This window comes from Rhinolophus hipposideros, assembly GCF_964194185.1.
Source record: "Rhinolophus hipposideros genome assembly, chromosome: 11".
NCBI lineage: Eukaryota > Metazoa > Chordata > Mammalia > Chiroptera > Rhinolophidae > Rhinolophus > Rhinolophus hipposideros.
Window position 1 is genome coordinate 71,507,323 of NC_138057.1, and position 20,578 is coordinate 71,527,900.

At 36.1% G+C, this 20,578-nt stretch overlaps 1 protein-coding gene across 4 annotated transcripts in view; it reads left to right on the plus strand.

Annotated features, from left to right (window-relative positions):
- Positions 1 to 20,578, plus strand: part of CNTRL (centriolin) — a 73,409-nt gene that overhangs the window by 18,229 nt on the left and 34,602 nt on the right. For 2 of the 4 annotated variants that reach the window (XR_013994399.1, XM_081065654.1), the window contains exons 8-16: positions 744 to 800; positions 2,701 to 2,820; positions 3,684 to 3,912; positions 5,290 to 5,399; positions 7,343 to 7,537; positions 12,784 to 12,937; positions 13,968 to 14,188; positions 17,275 to 17,451; positions 19,157 to 19,291. Coding sequence is in view for 3 of the 4 variants with exons in the window: in XM_081065654.1 (XP_080921780.1) it covers positions 744 to 800; positions 2,701 to 2,820; positions 3,684 to 3,912; positions 5,290 to 5,399; positions 7,343 to 7,537; positions 12,784 to 12,937; positions 13,968 to 14,188; positions 17,275 to 17,451; positions 19,157 to 19,291 (1,398 nt within the window). In the remaining variant the exon portion in view is untranslated. Of the gene's footprint in view, positions 1 to 743; positions 801 to 2,700; positions 2,821 to 3,683; positions 3,913 to 5,289; positions 5,400 to 7,342; positions 7,538 to 10,819; positions 10,999 to 12,783; positions 12,938 to 13,967; positions 14,189 to 17,274; positions 17,452 to 19,156; positions 19,292 to 20,578 lie in introns of those variants that run through there. The other 2 variants (XM_081065655.1, XM_081065656.1) reach the window with 2 other exon arrangements.

The following is a 20,578-nucleotide window of genomic DNA, read 5'->3' on the forward strand; positions in this document are numbered from 1 at the left end:
TGTAAATCTGTAACTCATAGAATGATGGTAAAATGTGTCCATATAAGAACAATGCAAGTAATAATAACAATATCTTTTTTTAAAATTTATTGGGGTGACAATTGTTAATGAAATTACATAATTTCAGGTGTACAATTCTGTATTACATCATCTATAAATCCCATTGTGTGTTCACCACCCAGAGTCAGTTCTCCTTCCATCACCGTATATTTGATCCCCCTTACCCTCATCTCCCACTCCCCACCCCCCTTACCCTCTGGTAACCACTAAACTATTGTCTGTGTCTATGAGTTTTTGTTTCTCATTTGTTTGTCTTGTTCTTTTGTTGTTTTGGTTTATATACCACATATCAGTGAAATCATAGGGTTCTCAGCTTTTTGTGTCTGACTTATTTCACTTAGCATTATACTCTCAAGATCCATCCATGTTGTCACAAATATTCCTATATCATCTTTCCTTAATGCCGAATAGTATTCCATTGTGTATATATACCACAACTTCTTTATTCATTCATCTATCGAAGGACATTTTGGTTGTTTCCATGTCTTGGCCACCGTAAATAAAGCTGCAATGAACATTGGAGCACACGTGTCTTTATGTATAAATGATTTCAAATTCTTTGGGTAGATAATAACAATATCTTTTTAAGGTAAGTTGTCAGTAAAGAACAACTTAGATTATTACAGCCTAACTCTCTAGAGTTCTCTAGGTGATGGTCTCTGTTTGCTTCTTTCTCCTTTTAGCCCTTGTCTTGGTTTCTTGCAGACCCTTTTCTGCCGATTCTTTATTCTTCCTTAAAGGTAGTTCCTTCAGAACTGAATTGCACGCTATGTTTTTCATGGTTTGCATGATAACTTGTATTAATATACTTATGTACATTTTAAGTTTTAAATCTGGCTTGCCTTCTCAAGAAACGTGCTTGTGTATGTATAATTTTTTTTAATGGATGTGTACATAGGAGAGTGAATTTGAATGTTGGGGGAAAGAATTTGTATCATTTTTCCTGTTGGTAAATATGTTAACTGCAGTCAACTCTTGATTATTCACATCTAATACTAGAACTAACCTACTTCCCGACTCTTTTGACTCTCAACTTGCTCTCATTTATGCATTTCTGCAATGGACATTTACTGAGTGCTTACGATATGCTAAGCCTAGTGCTATAGGAGACACAAAGGTACTTTAAGAGGCAGAGCATTTGTTATTATTTGCCTTCAGAGACCAGTCTATGCTTTCTCCATTGTTCCAGTCACGTTTGCCTTTGTTTGGCCCTACTGCCAATGATCTTTGGGGAGAGAAGCCCAAGATTAGTTGACACTGTTGGTTGTGAGTTGCTTTCTTGAGACTCGGAGAGCATCAGTGGGGGTAATATGCTGGACACCCCGCAGCAGGACATCAAAGACTGTAAAGTATAATAGACAGAGGGTTGGATTTGAAATTAGGAGACTTGGAACTGAACTCTACCTCTTCCATTACCAGCTGTGCAATTGGGCAAGTTATTTAACTGTTCTGTGTAGCTTTAATCACCTCGTAAGGTAGTTATGAAGCTTCTGTGAGCTAGCACAGGTAAAATGCTTAGTACAGTGTCTATCACACAGTGAATACTCACTCAATCAAGATTACCTGTTAACCCAGGTTAGCATTACTTCCCTTTGATGGATGATCAGGAGGTGACTGCAGGATAAATCATGCACGACTTTGATTTCCTGGGCCTTGTAAAATGTTTGTTCATGTATTTCTCTCTGTAGCGTGCATTTTTATATTAGTAAGTTTTTTCTGCATGTTTTATTGTCTGGTATCTACTATCAGACACTGGCAAAAAAAAAAAAAGGTGAAAATCACTTAGTGGACCTTTGAAATGAACTCAAAGGATTGGTTTAAAAAAAGGGGGCTGGTACTGGTAGCTAAAATATTTAGCCAATGCTACTAATCTAATATGTAACATTTGACAAGTCAATTCACCAATCTGGGACTCAGTTTTTTAATTTATAAATTCAAGAGAATTAGATTTGATTTCTTTTAGCTCAAAATTTCTAAGGATAGCTAAAAAGTTGTATTTATAGAATTACTTTATTAAAAATTTAATATTCCATATTTGGATCTGATTGATCTTATTCACATCCCTTATCCTCTATGACAAATAGTGTTCTGAACACTTAAAACTGAGATTAGCCAAAATATAACAGCAACAACAGTACAACAGTTAAAACCAAACTCTTATTTTTATCCTTCTCACTGCTCCTCCTGATTCCTTTGTAATTAATGTCAAATATCATTTCCATCCATGATTTGAAGTTATCTTTAAAACCACAGAGGAAGTTAAATAAATAAGTGCTGATTATTGGGAAATCAGCAAGCAGGTACTTAGTAGACTAGTTACTTAAAAATAATTGACACAGAATTATTTTCATGTTTAGATAAAGCAAATTTAAATGATTTTTAAAAATCTTTATTCATTGTATCCTGAAATAGCATATAAACTTCAAAGGTCTTTTATGTGATCTCTTATGAAATGATAATTTTGTATTTCATTCTTTTAATACTTTAGAATTATATAAAATGCTCTGAATGTTGTGCTATTTGCTGTAGAGTTTAAAAGAATCTAATTATTAGTTACGATTAGAACTTGCCTCATACCACTGTATCTTTATACTAACTTACTGATGCTATATGTTATCTCATATCAAACCGGGTCAATAGCTAAAACAGAAGACCATGGAACTAAACCGAGCATGTCAGAAACAGTATGAGCTGGAACAGGAATTGGCCTTTTATAAAATTGATGCTAAATTTGAGCCACTAAATTATTATCCATCAGAGGTAAGTTACTTTAATTTTTTAGTAATCCAAAGTTAAAGCCAGCATAGAGTGGGGCAAGGGAGGGCAGGTGATGGAAACAGTCAAGGGATTTTATCAGTAACCACTCCATTTTCTTGTTATCAGGGCATCAGCAGAATAAATGTATGTTGGTTGAATCTGTGAATTATTTGGCTCCCTAAGTTAAAGCAGTATCCAAAAGAGGTAGAAAGCTTAGAAGGATCTCTACCCATAGATAGCCATAACCCTAAGCAGCTTTCTAACTCTCAATGACCTCACTCAAGAGTGTGGTTGATCAGCTCCCTTTCATATAAACTTCCAGGAAAAGTGTGCCGCCTGCTTCAAAACTCGTACAATTATCTCTCTACACTATCTTCAGTAATCACTGGGTCAACCGATATTTATACAAATGCCATAAGTTACTGCAACTGAGAACCACTTAACTTCTAAGACTCAGTGATTTCAACCAACATCATATATTTTTTAGCTAGAAATGCAACTTTAAAAATTATTAAACTGAGATTTATTTCTATATCAGCCAAGAAATCAAAATAAAATACATAGATTTCTGATTTGAGAGATTAAGTAGTGCTAAAAATCACATAACTATAGGCAGTTCTTTAATCAGTCAATCCAAACTCACTCTTCAGGGATAGGAGGAAGAATCCTTTGAGACCATTTTTTTGCTCTAGTTCTTTTTGGTATATTAAGAATAAAAGAATTATACATATTTTTCAACTTCTCAGCAGGTAGGATTAATATCTAGGCAGTTCTGTGATGTGTTCTTCACTAGTAAAATGAATGTCGTTTGACTGCTTAGAAGTTACTTATTAAACCATAAATCTATTAATTTATTTTTCTTTTAGTATGTCGAAATTGATAAAACCCCAGACGAAAGCCCTTACATTGGCAAGTCCAGATACAAGAGAAATATGTTCACCAGAGAGAGTTACATTATCGCTGAAGCCCAGCCAATAGAGATCAGGAAGATGAAGCCAGATGAAGGGGAACAACTTAGAAATGAACGTGTGAACTTGAGAGCCCGTCCACCACTGGATGTACAACTGGAAGACAAAGAAGAACAAATAAGTGCAGGTGTAAAAAAGTTATTTTACATCCTTCAAACATATAAAAATGTTGAATATATAGGCAAATTTTGTTTTATAATTATTTTACTTAAATATTCTGAAGGTATTTATTAAGTGTTTTACATGAAAAGTCTAAAACAAAAGTAGTGATTTATCGATCAGATTGTTTTTTAATGATTCCTGTTACGGTAGAAAATGGGGTTTTTGACAGTAATTTGTTGGCAGCATGTCCAGGGGATACCAACAGATCCTTGTCACCATTGGAACTATATATTCATAATTAGTAATAATTGAAGCAAGTAAAGTACCACTTTATTACTGTACTTGTAGCCAAAATCTGCCTCAGTGCTTTAAATAAGCTGGATCAGTACACTCTCCTTAGGCTTTAGCTTAAGGCTGGCCTTTGATTCTTCCCAACCTGTCCCAACTCTCCACCTCCTCAACCTTCTCTTCCACCCCCAAAAACATCTAGCTCAAGGGATCTTATCACCCCCTGGAAAATTACAAAGAGGACGAAGTTAATCCAAGAAGATTAACTTCTAAGTTAATTAACTTCTAATTGAATTCTTAGAGACCCTGCTGATAACAAATTTAGAATCCACTTACCCACTCAGCTGCATGATACGGAAGAAGTCATGCCTCCCGCTAATAATCATGGCCCATTGTGGGCTTTCACCAATCAGATTAGCAGTATATCTTCCCTTGGTTGGTAGCTTAATGGAAAACGTGGAAGGCCAGTAGAGGTTGACTTGGAAAGGGGAGAAAAGAGACTAAGTTGTCCATGTCTGCATTACTACGTATATGCCGGAGGGAGAAAGCAAAAATAAATCAGACATTTGTGCAGACTAGCTTCAAGGGGTTAATCATTTTAGAGGAGGGAGGGAGATAGCGAAATTGGAAATTTGAAGTAGAAAGTGATTAATTTGAGATCACATTCAGCTGAGCAAGACTGTTCAGTAGTGGGTTTCTTGATACTGAGTCCCATCATGAAAGCATTTACCTCTAACACAGGTTGTTGTGTTTTTAATAGTTTGAGTCTGATTCTAATTTAGCGACATGTAAGTGCATATTTACCAATACAATCCTTATTTTCTCAAAAGAGTTCTTGTGTTGGGATTATCAAGTAAAGCCCCTTTCATGTTGAGGATTGTACAAATAAAAGGATCAATTATAGTTCCATAGCATATCATGAAACTATTGTAGAGATTAATAGAGAGGAAAACCATCATAAGAAATTAGCTTTTCATTCCTGTGATCTATAATTTAATATAATCCGGAAATTAATTGGAGGGAGAAGGTTATTATAAAGAAAAAAATGGGGTAGAAATTTGAGAATTCAAGATTTTTCTTGTGTGTGTCTGTGTATATGGTTTTAAATTTGCAGCACAAACTCGACTATCAGAACTGCATGATGAAATAGAAAAGGCAGAACAACAAATTTTAAGAGCTACTGAAGAATTTAAACAACTGGAAGAAGCTATACATCTAAAAAAAGTATGTAAAAGCAAAGCAGCAATGCTAAGAGGGAATGTAAAAAATGCTCTCTCTTCATAACCATGTAAAACAATGCTGCCTAATTAGTTACAGAATAACAGATTTCAGAGTCAAATATGGTTTTAGTATTTTCCAATTACATTTTCCTTTCATTCATAATGATATCCTATTAGCATTTTATAAAGTGTGTAGAAATAAATTACTTGTGATTTATGTAAAAAAGATGTATTTGGTCTACTCTTATTATGAGAAGTTGCTTCCAGATATATCTCTTCTAATTTAATTAAACACTCCCCACCTTTAAGATCCTGGGACCTAGATTAAGAACCAGAAGACATCTCTACTATACCATAAACATTATCAAACACAAGCAGCAGAAATGTAAATCACATAAAATATGGTGTACAAAAAGATGGAAGTGATACTCTCTCAGAAAAGTGTGTCATGAAGGAGCTCAAACCCATGATGTAATTACATAGGGAGAAAATGAGAAAAAGGAAGTATTTAACATTTTAGTTTTTGAGTATGTAAAAGGTTTTAGTTATTTGCAACGTTTAGCAATGGTGTTTCAAAATTATAGTGGTAAATATATTCCTACCATAGTAGGTAGAACAAGAATGTGAAGTCCAAATTATAGATTCTTTTAAAAGATATACTATATTGTTACTTCCAGATTATATAGTAACTAGGAATTGATTCAAGTTTATTGGAAGCTTATTATATGGCAGCCACTGACTGGGCCCTCAGTACTCAAAGAACAAAACAGATATGTGTCCCATCCTCATGGAAATAGGAAATAGGCAATAAACAAAGCAAAAAAGGTAAAAAAAGAAATACGTAGTTAAACAACATTAAGTGTTGGAGAAAAAAGTAGAAAATTAGGAGAGGCAATAAAAAGGATATAATTTAGATTATGGGGACCCACAGAGGCCTCTCTGAGGAGGTGACATTTAGGCTGAGAGCCAAAGGATGAGGAGCCAGTGAGCTTATTCCAGGCAGAGGTGAATGTGTGCAAAGGCCTTCAAATGAAAGATCCCTCAGCAGAGTGAGGGAGAGTGTAGTGGAAGAACAGGTTAAATAAAGATCATGCCAGGCTTCATAGGCCATTTTAAAGGGGTTGAAATTTGTTTTGAATGTAATGGAAAACATATGAAGTAGTAAAATGGCTGATCCTATTTGTGTTTTTATAAGGTCACTCTGGCTCCCGCAAGAAGAGTGAAATGAGGGAGATGGAAAGAATGGAGATGTGTGCATCTGTTAGGAGCTTATTGGTTAGCACAGGCAAGAGATGGTAATAGCTTGGACTAGGGAGGTGATGGTGGACATGGAGAGAAAGCAGGCCGATTCTAGGTAAAATTTGGCAGTGGAATTGATAGGACTTAAAAGACGGGTTGAAAGTGGGAGATGAAATGGAGGGATCTATCAAGAATAATTTTAATAATTAAATAAGAATGCTTTAGAATAGCACTGGCCAAGTTTTAAAATAGATAGATTGATAGGTGTAAATCATGCACATAATTTTTAAATAAGTGGATGTTTACAAAATGTGCTTGGAAAAAAATTTAAATGAGTAAATATAAATCTAAATTTTTCATTACACTGTCAATTTGCTTGACATGCTAATAGCAAGGGTAAGTACTAAAGTCAGCTACCATTAATGCTATTGTTGTAATCAATAATTTACAAGTTGCTTATACTACAACTTCATTTCTACCTGCTATTACATTATTAGTTTTCATAAACTTTTATAAAATAAGACTTCTCACATATAAGCATAAAAGTATAAGTTATGAATGAAATGCCTAGGTAACTTCTACATTTTACTTTTATTAATAAAATGGTAGAGCATAGAATACCTTTATGTTGTAAAAGTTGCTTTCTTTAAATGTGTAAATCAGTTTTGCTCTCCTCTGTTAATTGTGTGTTGGGGTGGGGGGGATTAGATTTCAGAAGAAGAGAAAGATCTTCTTTTCAAGCAGTTGAGTGGTAGAATACAACTTCTAAATAAATTACGCCAAGAAGCTGTGGATTTAGAAATGCAGATGGAAAAGCAAAGGCAAGAAATTGCTGAAAAGCAGAAGGAGATCAAGGACCTGCAAATAGCTACAGATGGCCTGGATTCCAAAGACCCAAAACATGTAAGTAAATGAAAACGTTTTGGTTTGTTTTGTGGGGACTAGAAGATAGTTTTATCTAGATATTATGTCTCATCATTTTTAGCTGCAGAAGTCTTTCTGAAATTCTTTTTTAGTTTGATGTACAAATTTGATTAATACATATGAGGTGTGACAATTAAGTTTGCGAACTTTCTACCCTGTGCTTATATTGGCACCATGGTACAAACAGCTCGGTAAGGTTTCATAACCTTGGTATATCAGTGTCTCACAGCTGTGTTCGTGTTGACGTGTGGCAGTGTCTTGCTGAGTTCATCATTTTTGCGTGTTTTGTGTGCCATCATGAGAATGCCTGAGCTTGAATTAGGGCAACGAACAAACATTAAATTTCTTGTTAAACTTGGCAAGAGTGGAAGTAAAATCAGAGACGTGTTAGTCCAAGTTTATGGGGATAATGCCATGAAGAAAACGGCAGTGTACAAATGGATTAAACATTTTTCTGCGGGGAGAGAACATGTCACTGATGAAGAGAGGTCAGGGTGGCCAGTAGTGAGCAGAACTGCTGAAAACATTGCAAAAATTCGTCGAATTGTATGTTAAAATTGTTGGCTGACTGTGAGAAGCATAACAGACCAAGTAAACATCGATGCAGAAACAGGAAAATCTCAACTGAAAATCTTGGCCTGAGAAAGGTGTGTGCAAAAGTGGTCCCAGCGGAGCTCACAGATGAACAAAAGCAAAGTAGTTTTTAGCCAGTAAACAAATAACTGTATTGGAACACCCTCCCTACTCACCTGATCTGGTCCCCAATGACTTCTTTCTTTACCCAAAGATAAAGGAAATATTGAAAGAAAGACATTTTGGTGACATTCAGGACATCAAGGGTAATACGATGACAACTCTGATGGCCATTCCAGAAAAAGAGTTCCAAAATTGCTTTGCAGGGTAGACTAGGTGCTGGCGTCAGTGCATAGCTTCCCAAGGGGAGTACTTCGAAGGTGACTGTAGTGATATTCAGCATGAGGTATGTAGCACTTTTTCTAGGATGGGTTTGCGAACTTAATTGTCAGAGCTCATATGTTTATGTGTATGTCTAAAATATATGTATTATATATAAAATACGTGTGTGTGTGTTTAAAACACAACCACCTATGGCTTGAAGGAGTCAGCTGTCAGTAGAATGAGGGGTGCATGATATACTTCTCTTTTTTTAAGTGGTCGAATTTCATTACATTTCAAATCAAGAGAAACCTGCTTCAAGGTGCCCTCCAAACCCCTTACCCTTTCTCTCTCTTTGCCTCATTTTCTTCTTTCTTAAGAGCCAGCTGGTGAAATAGGAGAGCTGAAAGGGGTTTAGAATCCTTTTTCTACGCCTTTTTTAATCCTTTATGCAAATATTCCAGTAGAGCTATTTGTTGTTTCATATTGTTTTGTTTTGTCCTTAAAAAGAAAACATTTCTCTAGTGTCTGTCTTCCTAAAATGTGGCCAGAGGTGGTCGGGTGGCTGGATGATGGAGTCAGGTTCTAGTCTTCCTGTCTCTACCCTGAGAAGTCTTACTAATGGCTTATATTTTAGCCAATATTTATAAAATAGAAGTAAATGTATTTTCTGCATGTTTTATTGGTATATTTAGAATAATGTTATTTTTAAAGAACTTTAAGATCTCTGGATCAAGAGAAATCATAGAATTTAACATAGTAAGGACAATGCATAGTAAGGACAATTGTTTTAAGTATTTGACAAGTTTTTAATTATTCCTTTAATCATTTTAGTAAAAGCATAGGTAGTTTTTACAAGCCAGCTAATTTTGACAAAGAATGACCTTATCATCACAGACATATGTCTTTTCTAACAAAAGCCTAACACTTAGTATTAAAATTGAAACCAAAAGTAGTCTCGGTTACTTTAAAGAATTTTTAGTACATGAAAGATTAGAGATTTTAAGTAATGTGTGTAATATGTCAATAATATCTTACTTTATTGCATTTATTTGTTCGGAAGTCTATCACCCCATGTGAGCCCCTGAGACAGGACTGGTATTCCCAGGAGCCACTCTATGTTTACTAATGTTTGCATCAAGGAAGGCAGGGAGGAACCAGCCTACAGGCCCTACCCAAAGCTCCTTTGCTGCCCCTTCCAATTCTGTGATCTCTGAGTCTAATTAGAACCTAGACTGTGTGTTTGCTTTCAACAAACGACTGTGATTTTCCTGGCAGACAGGGAGTTTAATGCTCGCTGTATCTCAGAGAATTACATATTGAAAGGAGTTAGTTAAAAGTAAGAATGGCGTCCAATTTTTGAAGGTAGCTAGAATTAATCTGTGTTAATGAGGATGAAACATAAAAACCAGATGTAAGTTTCCTTTTTGGTATTGTTAAAACTACTACAGGTTAGTTCTTAAGGTTACAGCCTTAGTCTGAGCACCCCACGATATCTCTTTTTAATTTGTTCACCCAGAGGGAACATCTTTTTCTAATTTTCACAAAGTCACCTTATTGGCTAGTGTTAGACACCCATTCCAGGCTACAAATACGAACATTTTAGCAAAAAGGAAAGAAGAGTGGGATCCCTGCATATATTTTTTTACAGATATACATAGACTTTTATTCAGTTAACATTTATTATATTTAATCAGATGAGGTATCTTTCTGAATAGCAAATAAAATTTAAAGGAAAAGCTTGAGAGATTAGAAAACAGTGTGTTACTCTGAGATATGATGGAAAACAAATATATTAAGTACCAACAATGTCTTGTACAGTGCTGAGTTTTTTGCATATACTGGTGAGAAACTTTGTTACAGCATCCATATGAGATTGGTGACTTTTTTTTCAATTTGCAGAAGATGAGAATGTGATTTAGAAAGATTAAATAATTTCCCAAACTCACCCTTTTAGGAAGAGGTGGAGCCATGCTTATGTTGCTACAATAACCCTCTTCCCACAAAGGAATTGAAGGTCTAAAGAGATTAATTATTTTTAAAATTAGCTCAGAACCTAGCCTAAATCAAGTTTTCAATAAACATAAACATTTAACTAGGTTTCAAAAGGAAAAGATATTTAAAAATCAAATCCCATTTTAGTTATAAAAAATGGTCATAGCTTAAAGCACATATATCACAGGAACAAATAACAAAAGATTTATATCACTCTTCCCTATATGGCAGGCGCTGCCCTTTGAAAGCAAAAGGTAACTGTTCTCTGTGGGGAATTAGCCTGTAGTAATCTGTTGCAAAGGGTGTGTGTGATTGGCCCTTGGAAGCTTCCTGCAGAGGCTGCTCGTGATTGGACTGGCTGGGCTGCCGCTCACTCTTTGCCTGGAATGTGGTTTGAAGAGCTGGGAAGTTACAGAGGTTTGGAGGCGCTTACAAAAATGTGGCTGTCAGAGAGGGAAGTGCACAGAAATTTGAAGACTTTAGAAAGCGTTCCGCCCACAATTTCCCTGTTCTCAACGGCTCAGTTTTAACAGGACAAATTCTAAGTTAAGGTAGGATAATTTTCTCTCTCTATACAAAGGACTTAAAAGGAGGAGGAGTCAGAGATGTAAGTTCCTGTTTTTACAAGTAACTCTTTTGTGAGCTTCACAGTACTGAAAAGCGAGGAATCTACTTTTGCTCGAGCACCATGTGTTTAATGCAAATCATGGGCATATTGAACCAACTTTTTGTTCTGCATTTAAAGATATTTCAGTGAAATTTTTAATGGTGCATTTTAAAGATTTATTGATAGAAATGAATGCGGGAGGGGTTTATTTGTTTTTGTTTTTTTTTTTTTTTTTTTTTTACCATTTTTACCATTCTTTCTTGAGCCATAAAAATCCTAAATTTACTTAGAATTTAAGCTGTTACCTGCAGTTACTTTTTCAGAAAGATTTCAGTGGATATTTTGAGAGTGTAGGGAGAAGAGTTTTTTAAAATCCCATCAAATTTTACCAGTAGTAAATTAAAAACCTTTCCATCCGGCTGCCATTCATTTGTTCTTCAGAAATGAAAAGACTGCTGTCTTGTCTTCTAAAATTGAGAAGTGTTTTTTTATAATCATATGGGTCTTAGACTTGAAAACCTTGGAGTTTGTTATTCAGACTGTAATGTAGGTTTTTTCTCCTGATAACTCTCTCTTGATTCATTGTTCCGTTGCTCTGATTAGGGAAGGCAAACTAGAGCTGTGAGGGTGAGTGAGAGGGCAAACATTCTTTGGGGGAGTATTTTGTCTCCATATGAAAAGTTTCCTAATGACCTGAGTAAGTAATTTGGTGGATCTGAGATTCAGGTTTCTCACATGTAAAAAGAAAGGTTAGATCACTGGTTGTCAGTTTCTTTCCCCCCAGTACACCTGAGAAATACAATCCAGTCTTTTCAGTTACCAGTAGCTCCCTAAAGCCGTGACTGTCTGGGTATGAGAGGGTGTGTGGCTTTGTGAAGGCTGTTTTCCACCAGGGGCATATGTAGTGGTGGAAGAGAATGCCTCCATAGGGCCTGCATCTTGAGAATCACTGGGCTAAACGGTGTTTGAGGTTCCTCTCACCTCCCAGGTTATTGAACCTAAAAGCAATATGTTTCTTTGTATAAGGAATTGAAAATAAACTTGAATTTCCAGTAAGTATGTCTCTACTATCCCCTAAGGAACCTTTTTTTAAAGTACATATACTGTGTGTGTGTTTATTAAAAAGGTATCACTTGTCTAATATAAAAATTTTTTAATATAAAAGCTTATAAAAAAAAACTTTCATATAATCCTTCCACCCAGATATAATCCTTGCTAACATGTGGAATATGGTCTTTTTCTATATGTACCATGTTTCCCCGAAAATAAGACTGGGTCTTATAGTAAATTGTGCTCCAAAAGACACATTAGGGCTTATATTCAGGGGATGTAATCCTGAAAAATCTGCTAGGGCTTATTTTCTGGTTAGGTCTTATTTTTGGGGAAACACGGTATATGTAATCAGTTAACTTTTTGGAAACCCTTTTTAAAAGACATTTTAATGCAGTTCAAAGAACTCTGCACCTGGCTACATTACCTACTAGCTGTGCCCTTGGAAAAATCACTTAACCTCTTTTATCCTCAGTTTGTTCATCTATAAAATGGAGATGGTTCCCACATAAAGTTATGATGTTTAAATGAAAACTACTTGACAACAACACAGACTGACACAGACTGACACAAAATAGATGCAAATCATTACATTTTATTTTCCATTCTTCCTTTAGCAATGTTAAATATTATTTTTAAAAGAGTCTTTTGTTTTTGTTTTTTTTGTTTTTCAATTCAGTGCCATATGAAGGCTCAGAAAAGGGGTAAAGAACAACAGCTTGACATTATGAACAAGCAGTACAAACAACTTGAAAGCCGTTTGGATGAGATACTCTCTAGAATTGCAAAAGAAACTGAAGAGATTAAGGACCTTGAACAACAGCTTACTGAAGGTGAGAATTTAAATTGATTTAAGATAGATCAGTTTCAGTATTAATAAAAGACAAATGACACCCAGACAGGTATTAGCTGAATATGCTTCAGCTGTTAGTACTAGTATTTGATAAGGAAATATTTGCACAGTATCCAAAAGTGTTTAATAAAATTAAAAAATCTTTATTTAATTTTGTTGTGTTGATGTCCTGGTGAGTTAGGGCATTGCATTCAGTAAGCAAGAAGTCAAAATATGATCATGATGAACTCGGGCATGTGATTGTCTTCTTCTAAGGCATTAAATCCTTTCAGGAGCAAAGAGCCCATTGACATCAGGGCATTCAGTGTCTAGTTATAAGGAGAGTGTAGAAATAATTTTAGGATCTTCTTTTGCAATGGAGACTTAAATTGTGACATTGCCGTAATAGTGGAAGAGGAGGATAATAGGTTGTGATAATAGGTTGAGCCTTTGCTTGGTGTAAGAAGATCCCTGTCCCCGTTTTGCCATTATCAGCTGTGTGACCTTGGACAAGTTATTTCTATCTCAGTCATTAGTTGTCATGAAGATTAAGTGAGATAGTGTTCATAAAGTGCCTGGCACATGGCATGTAGGTACCTAATATATTGTTTGTTTGTTTTTAAGTCTTCAGGTTTCATGTTTATGCTTCCAGTCTTGGGTTGATCTTGTTCGTTGAGTGGTTTTCTTTTGTGTATCTAGCAACAAGAACTCGGGGTTGCTGCTAGCAACAAGAACTCGGGGTTGCTGCACATTTTTCATTATTTTATTTGGGAATTACCACTTTAAACTTTTTACAGCATAAGTTAAACATTTTATAAGCAATGTCTACTAAATATACTATTTTTATTGTATACCTGCTTAATAGTTCTATCATTATATCTTGAAAAATAAGATAGTAGGAAATAATTGAAAGCTTGGACTTGGATTCTTAGCTAGTGACAAATAGCTAGGGAGACTAAATGCAGTAATTATTTATGTATTTTGAAAACATGTTCTTCTATACATTATTACCTCCCCTTTTTCCATCTTAGGCCAGATAGCAGCAAATGAAGCCCTGAAGAAGGAACTGGAAGGTGTCATCAGTGGGTTGCAAGAATACCTTGGGACTGTCAAAGGCCAGGCAACTCAGGCTCAGAATGAGTGCAGAAAGCTACAGGACGAGAAGGAGACCTTGCTGCAGAGACTGACTGAGGTTGAGCAGGAGAGGGACCAGCTGGAAATAGTTGCTATAGATGCAGAAAATATGCGGAAGGTATGCTTTGTTTTTTTCTTGTCTGTTCGCCTTAACCTCAGAAGTAGCTGATGTCCAAATTAAGTTAGCTAAGGACGTTAGCAACAGTACAATTATAAGTGGCAAGAAAGTATTAGGGGGTATTGAGTGTTGTTTTGGGGTGGGGGTTTGTTGTTTTTTTCCTTTTGTTGGGATACACTTGGAATCATTATTTTTCCTTTACTAAGAACAGAAGGTTATTTTAGCTGAATTTCTATTCTGAAAGGTATTATCAAATAACTAAAGAATATGAAATTGTAGCTATTATAAATGCTGTAGTAAATGTTTGTATTTTATTATTCGTCTCAAAATTAATTGCAACATAATTTTTCTTATTCTTGTTGTCATTACTTCATAATGTTAACATTATTTTACAGATAAGACAGACATGGTGTTATAAATTATACCTTTCAGTCCCTCATTTGTTGCCATCTTGGAGATTTTACTTGCTCTGTTTTAGTTGTTTGGCAAACTTTATAATAAATGAGAACCCAGATCCACAAACCTCATCCTCAGTAGGGCTGGCTCTGAAAATTTGAATTAATATATTTCAATATTATGAAATTTCTCAGGCATATAAAAATATCAAAAATAGTATTTAACACTGTGTACTCACAACTCAGCTTGAGAAATAAAACTTTGCAGGTATAGCTGAAATCCTTTGTGTACCCCTGCCATAGGTACAAAATCCTGAATATGTTGTTATTTCCCTGCATCTCTTCTCTTTTATTTTATGTATATTCATTCATAAGCAATATGTAGTATTATTTACAAATTTTAAGATTTATATAAAAGGTATGATAGTGTACATATTCTTTGGCTACTTCCTTTCTTCCGTCATATTTATACTTTTGAGAATTATGCACATTGATACATAGAGGTCGACTTCGTTTATTTTTATTGATGTATGTAGCATCCTATTATACATACACGTCACAAATTTATTGCTTATCCATCCATTCTCCTCTTGGGGGAACATCTAAGTGGTTTCCAGTCTTTTGGTACAGTGTTGAGAGTAACATTCTTGTGCACGGTCTTGAGCATGAGAATTATGTTCAGAGTGGGACTGTGAGTCAGAAAGTATCTGCCTCCTTAACGTCACAAGATATTGTCACACCACTGCCCATTGATTCTATCCACTTCTACTTCACCAGGAATGTGGGGGCTACCATTACACCACCTCCTTGCCAGCAACTTGGATTTTTGTAAGCTTTTGTTTTGAACTAATTTCCAGCTTACAGGAGAATTACAGGAATAACTCACGATGTACTTCATTCAGTTACCAATTAATATTTTGCCACATTTGCTTTATCTCATATATATAATTTTACATATTTTTATGTAAAATTTTTTCTGAACCATTTGAGAATGAGTTGTAGCCATCTTGCTGCTTAGCTTCTAAATATTTCAGCGTGTATTTCCCAAGAACAAAGACATTTTCTAATGTAAACACAGATTAATGATCAAATTCAGGAAATTTAATATTTTGTCAGACTTGGTGTTTGCCAATCTGCTGAATTTAAAATGGGATCGTTTTATATGAAAATTTTTCCACTTGTAGAATGTTGAAAGAATAGTTTACTGAACACCTATGTGTTCTCCTAGATTCAACAAATATTTTGCTGTGTTTGGTTGTTCCTTGTTTTTGTTTTTGTTTTTGGCTAGGTCGTTTGAAAGTTGCAGGTCTCATGACGTCATTCCTTCAGTACACATCTCTTAAAAATAAGGACTTTTTTTTACATTGCTATGAAACCATTGTTACACCTAGGAAGATTAACAATAATTCCCTAATGTCATCTAATATCTGAACCATATTCAGATTTCCCCAGTTGTGCGAAGAACGTCTTTCATAGGTATAGGTTGTGTGTGTGTGCGCGCGTGTACTCCAGGAAGTAGTCCTGTAGAGTGTCCTGCATCCTGGATTTGTGTGATTGTTTCCTCATGGTGTGTTTACTCTGATTGTTTTCTCATGGTGTGTTTAACTTGTTCCTCTATGCTCTGTATAAAGTAGTATCTTGTTTTAAACTTCATTTCACCCAGATGACTGAAGAGGTTGAGCGCCTTTCATTTGTTTGTTTGCCGTTCAGTGTTCCTCTTCAGTGAATTTCCTGTTCATATTCTTTGCCCATGTTACTGTTTTATTTGTCTGCTTCTTAAGGATTTGTAGGAATTCTTTATGTATTTAGTGGATACAAACCCTTTGTTGGTTACATATGGAGTCCATATTTCACGCAAGCAACCCAAATGATTCAGATACCTGGAACTCTTTCAACCACCCACTAAGAAACTCTTCTATAGAAGTTTTCATCATAGGATTCCCCTCTTGAATCCAGAATACATAGTTTGATCTAATGCTTTAAGATCCCAAATAAATAGATGAAAGCTGTAATGTTTATTCATAAAAAACAGATAGGCTAAAATGACTCAGCACTGAGGTATGCTAATCAATATGTACTTATATTCTCGTTAGCACTTATTTAAGTTATTCTAATATCCTTAATATTAAAGAGTGCTAGACCCGTTTAGTTCTGGTAAGTGAACATACTGTGGTTTAATAGAGTGTGGGCTTTTGAGTAAGAGATCTCGGTTCATATTCTGACTGTTATCTTTTTTTAGCTACACAGCCCCATGCCGTTTACTTAGGTGTCCATTCTCTATTTCCTCATCTGTAAAATGGGAATAATATCTTGTCTTACACAGTTATTATGAAGCTGCAATGAAGTAATGAATGTGAAAACATTTATTCCAATGTCTGATGGAAAATAGGTCTTACATTTTCTTCTGTTCTTTTTTCTTCTTACATATTCAGGCACATTTAAAATATCATGCAGCTGGTTATTTTGGAAGACATGTTTGTAGCTTACTGATTTTTCTGATTACATTTAGTGAGGATTTTGCTTTCTGACCTGGATATGCACAGCCTGTGGCTTCATCATATTGCTAATGAACACTTTCTGTGCCAGGCTGGCCAGCATTTGGTTTACTGTGCTCAAGTTACTTAAAATGATTTGCAGATGCTTAAGCAGCACCGTGAGGGTCCTGTAGTTACATATCCTGAATCCTTCCAGGAACTTGCAGAGCTAGAAATTGCCCTCCAGGAGCAACATGAGGTGAATGCAACCCTCCAGCACACCCAGGGGGAGCTCAGTGCCTATGAGGCTGAGCTAGAGACGCAGCTAAAACTACGCGATGCTGAAGCCAGCCAGCTCAAGGAAGACTTGGAAAAACTAACAAGGGTCAGCCAGGTAAGTAGGGGCATAAAGCCATCTAAAAGGCAAATAGCCTATGGCCTTAACATCTCAGCCTTCCTGTAATGTAATGTAAGAGTAAACGCTTTTTCATGTAATGTATGTGGAGTGATGGGAAGAGCACAGTTTGGGAGTCAGACGTTCTGAGTTCAAATACTACCCAGGTATAAACAAGTGCAAATCACTTCACTGCTCTGAGTCTCTGACAAATGCCTTGTCGTCTGTAAAATGGGTTATGATGAGGATAAGGGAGGTAATGGGCATGAAAGCACTTAGCTAGAATTCAATAAGTTTGGTCTTTCTCAAAACAGCTGTAAGAGACCTCTTTTAAGTTGATGTTAAATTTTATTTTGCTCCTTCCTATTTTGGTTGGATTAAATAGCCACTAGTTTAAATTATACTTGCAAATTAGAGAAATCGTTATTCATCCAGTGAGTACTTATTCATGGGTCCTTGAGGGCCAGGTGCTGTGAATGCTGCAGGGACAGCAGACATGAGCACTGTCTTTGTGAGGCTGACAGTCCAGGACGTGAAACAGGTGTGGGAGAAAGAAGGGGATAGGGTTCTGTGCAGGGGAGGGTGGTCAGGGAAAACTGCCCTGCAGAAATGATGTTTCTGTTTTCTCAGTGCCTGGAACATGAGGTGGGTCAGTATGTTCTTATTGGATGAAAGTGAGATCAAATACGATAGTTTGAATCCCAAGAATTCATGTGGAATACCATTCAGACGATTAGGAAAGGAAGTAAGAAGGTCTGGCTTATTACAGGAATTACTTTGTATTCCTTTACTTACCAGATATCAAATATCCACCTGTCAGTTTTCAGCATTACATTTTTCAAGAGTACCAAGTTTTACAAAAGGAGGTTGGGGGGAATAATTAAAATAACAGTATATACGTATTTTAAAATAATAATCAATAAAATTTCTAGATGGCATCTCCTTTCCATTCAGTTCTTTCATTTTTAAGTTTTAAGCCAGCCATTAGCGTGAAATCCATTATCCTTTGTACCTCCATTGTCCTTTTTTTTCCTCATGTACCTTCACAAAAATATAACAGTCTGGCCCTTACGCAAATGCACTTGGTATAGAAAGGAACGCTCCCTTCCTTAGCATTAGGACTGGCAGAATTGGTCTTCAAATCGCATATTGACAGTTTGGAGCACAACAGATCCTTTCTCTGTGATCTACAGGTCTCTGATTGGTACACTTTAGTTACATGAAATCACTTGTGATGCTTGTTAAATGCAGATTCCTAGGCCCACCCTAGAGATTCTGGTCTGTCAAGTCTAAGATGGAAGATAGGCAGGCTTATGCATTTCTGACAGGCACGCCAAGTGATTTCGATGCAGGCACTTGAGGACCACAGTTAGAGAAATATTGGTCAAAGGGAAAGAAGAGCAGTGATTGTTGGATCACTCACAGAGGTTTTGAAGGGAGATGCTTGGGCCCACCCCCAGAGATTCTGATTTGGCATATCTAGGCTGAGCTGATTTTGATATTTACTCTTCCTTAAGTAATAATAGTTTAAGGAGGCACGTGAAAAAATTACCTTGGGCTTTTAAATTTGGGAGTTCAGACATAAAATTGAAATGTTATAAAACCATAGCTAGCAAGGAACTGCATGTATATGTAAATTTCTCCATGCCTTTTTAGATCATAAATTATTGCTGTTTTGTGTTTTCATGTCATTGCTTGGCAATAGTTAGAACAATTAGCCCTTGAAGCAGAACTTGAGAAGGAAAAGCAAGCCCTCAAGAATGCCCTCGAAAAAGCCCAGATCTCGGAAGAAAAGGACCAAGAAAATAGTGAGCTCCGCAGGCAACTTAAACAGCTTCAGGTGAGATTGTTGGTTCAGAATACAGTGGTACCTCGGTTTTCAAACGTCTCCATTGACAAACATTTTGGTTTACGAACTGTCAGAAATTTTATGGATCTATGGTATCATTAGATAGTAAAACTCATGCTAAATTTGCAGTTTTAGGGGTTGATTTTAAAGATCTGGAACGGATTAATCCATTTTGCGTTACTTTCTATGGGGAAACACACCTCGGTTTTTGAACGTTTCAGAACTCAAATGGTCTTCTGGAACGGATTACGTTAGAAAACCGATGTACCACTGTATATTATTACATGGGACACTCGAAGATATTGATGTCTTTAGTCAGACACTTACCAACCTGCTCTAACATGCAGTAAGCAACTTGAATTATTTTAAAAAAAGGAATTTTGAGTAGGTCAGGACCAGAGCCTCTGTTCCCCTGTGAGCCTGTTGTTTTAAAATTCTGGATATGCATGTTTCATGTTGTTATGATAATGCAAAGAGATGAAGGTAGTAAACAGGGAATACTGTATAAAACTCATGGGTAAACGCAGTACCTTTCATTTATCCTAGAAGCAGATTTGTCACCAGACAAAAGTTAGTGGATTGGTGCCTTGTTTTTCCAATGAAATACCTGTGTAATTATCCAGGAATTTACCTAGAATAGGTTGTAGTAGAACTTCGTAACTGTGAACAGTTTTTACAGTCCCCATCTCAGAAAGGGAGCTATTAAAAAAACAGTCATTTTACATTGCTGGGGGTTTTCTTTGGCAATAGCTATCGTCACAGTAACCTGACCAACAAACTGCGGGAGAAGCAGGTGGACAGAATTTTCCACATAATTTAACTCTCTCAAAGAGAACAGATGTCTGAATAATACGCACCTGGATCCCTGGATCAATACCCAGGTTCTGAGATCTGTGAGGTCAGGGGCCGTTGGGCTGGTCAGGGGCCGTAATAGCTGAGTTGGCAGCTATTACACTTTACCAGAAATAAAGGGGCAGAGTTGCTGTGGTTTGGGGAAAGCTCCCCAAATGTCATGCGGGGAGGTTGTGACAACTCAGACTAAGCTCACCCAAATTCTCTCTCTTCCTCCCACACCTTGAATATTTTCCCTCGAAATTTAAGGAAAAACCTAGAATTTAATTTTTCCTACTATCAGGTCAGCTTCTGAAGCAAATATAAAAGATGTACATGTGTTTCCATTCTTGTGTGAGTTGTGTGTATGTTGAGGGTTCATTGGATTGTTTTTTATTTTTACTATGGAAAATTTCAAATAATCCCAAAAACAGAAGCTTTAACAAG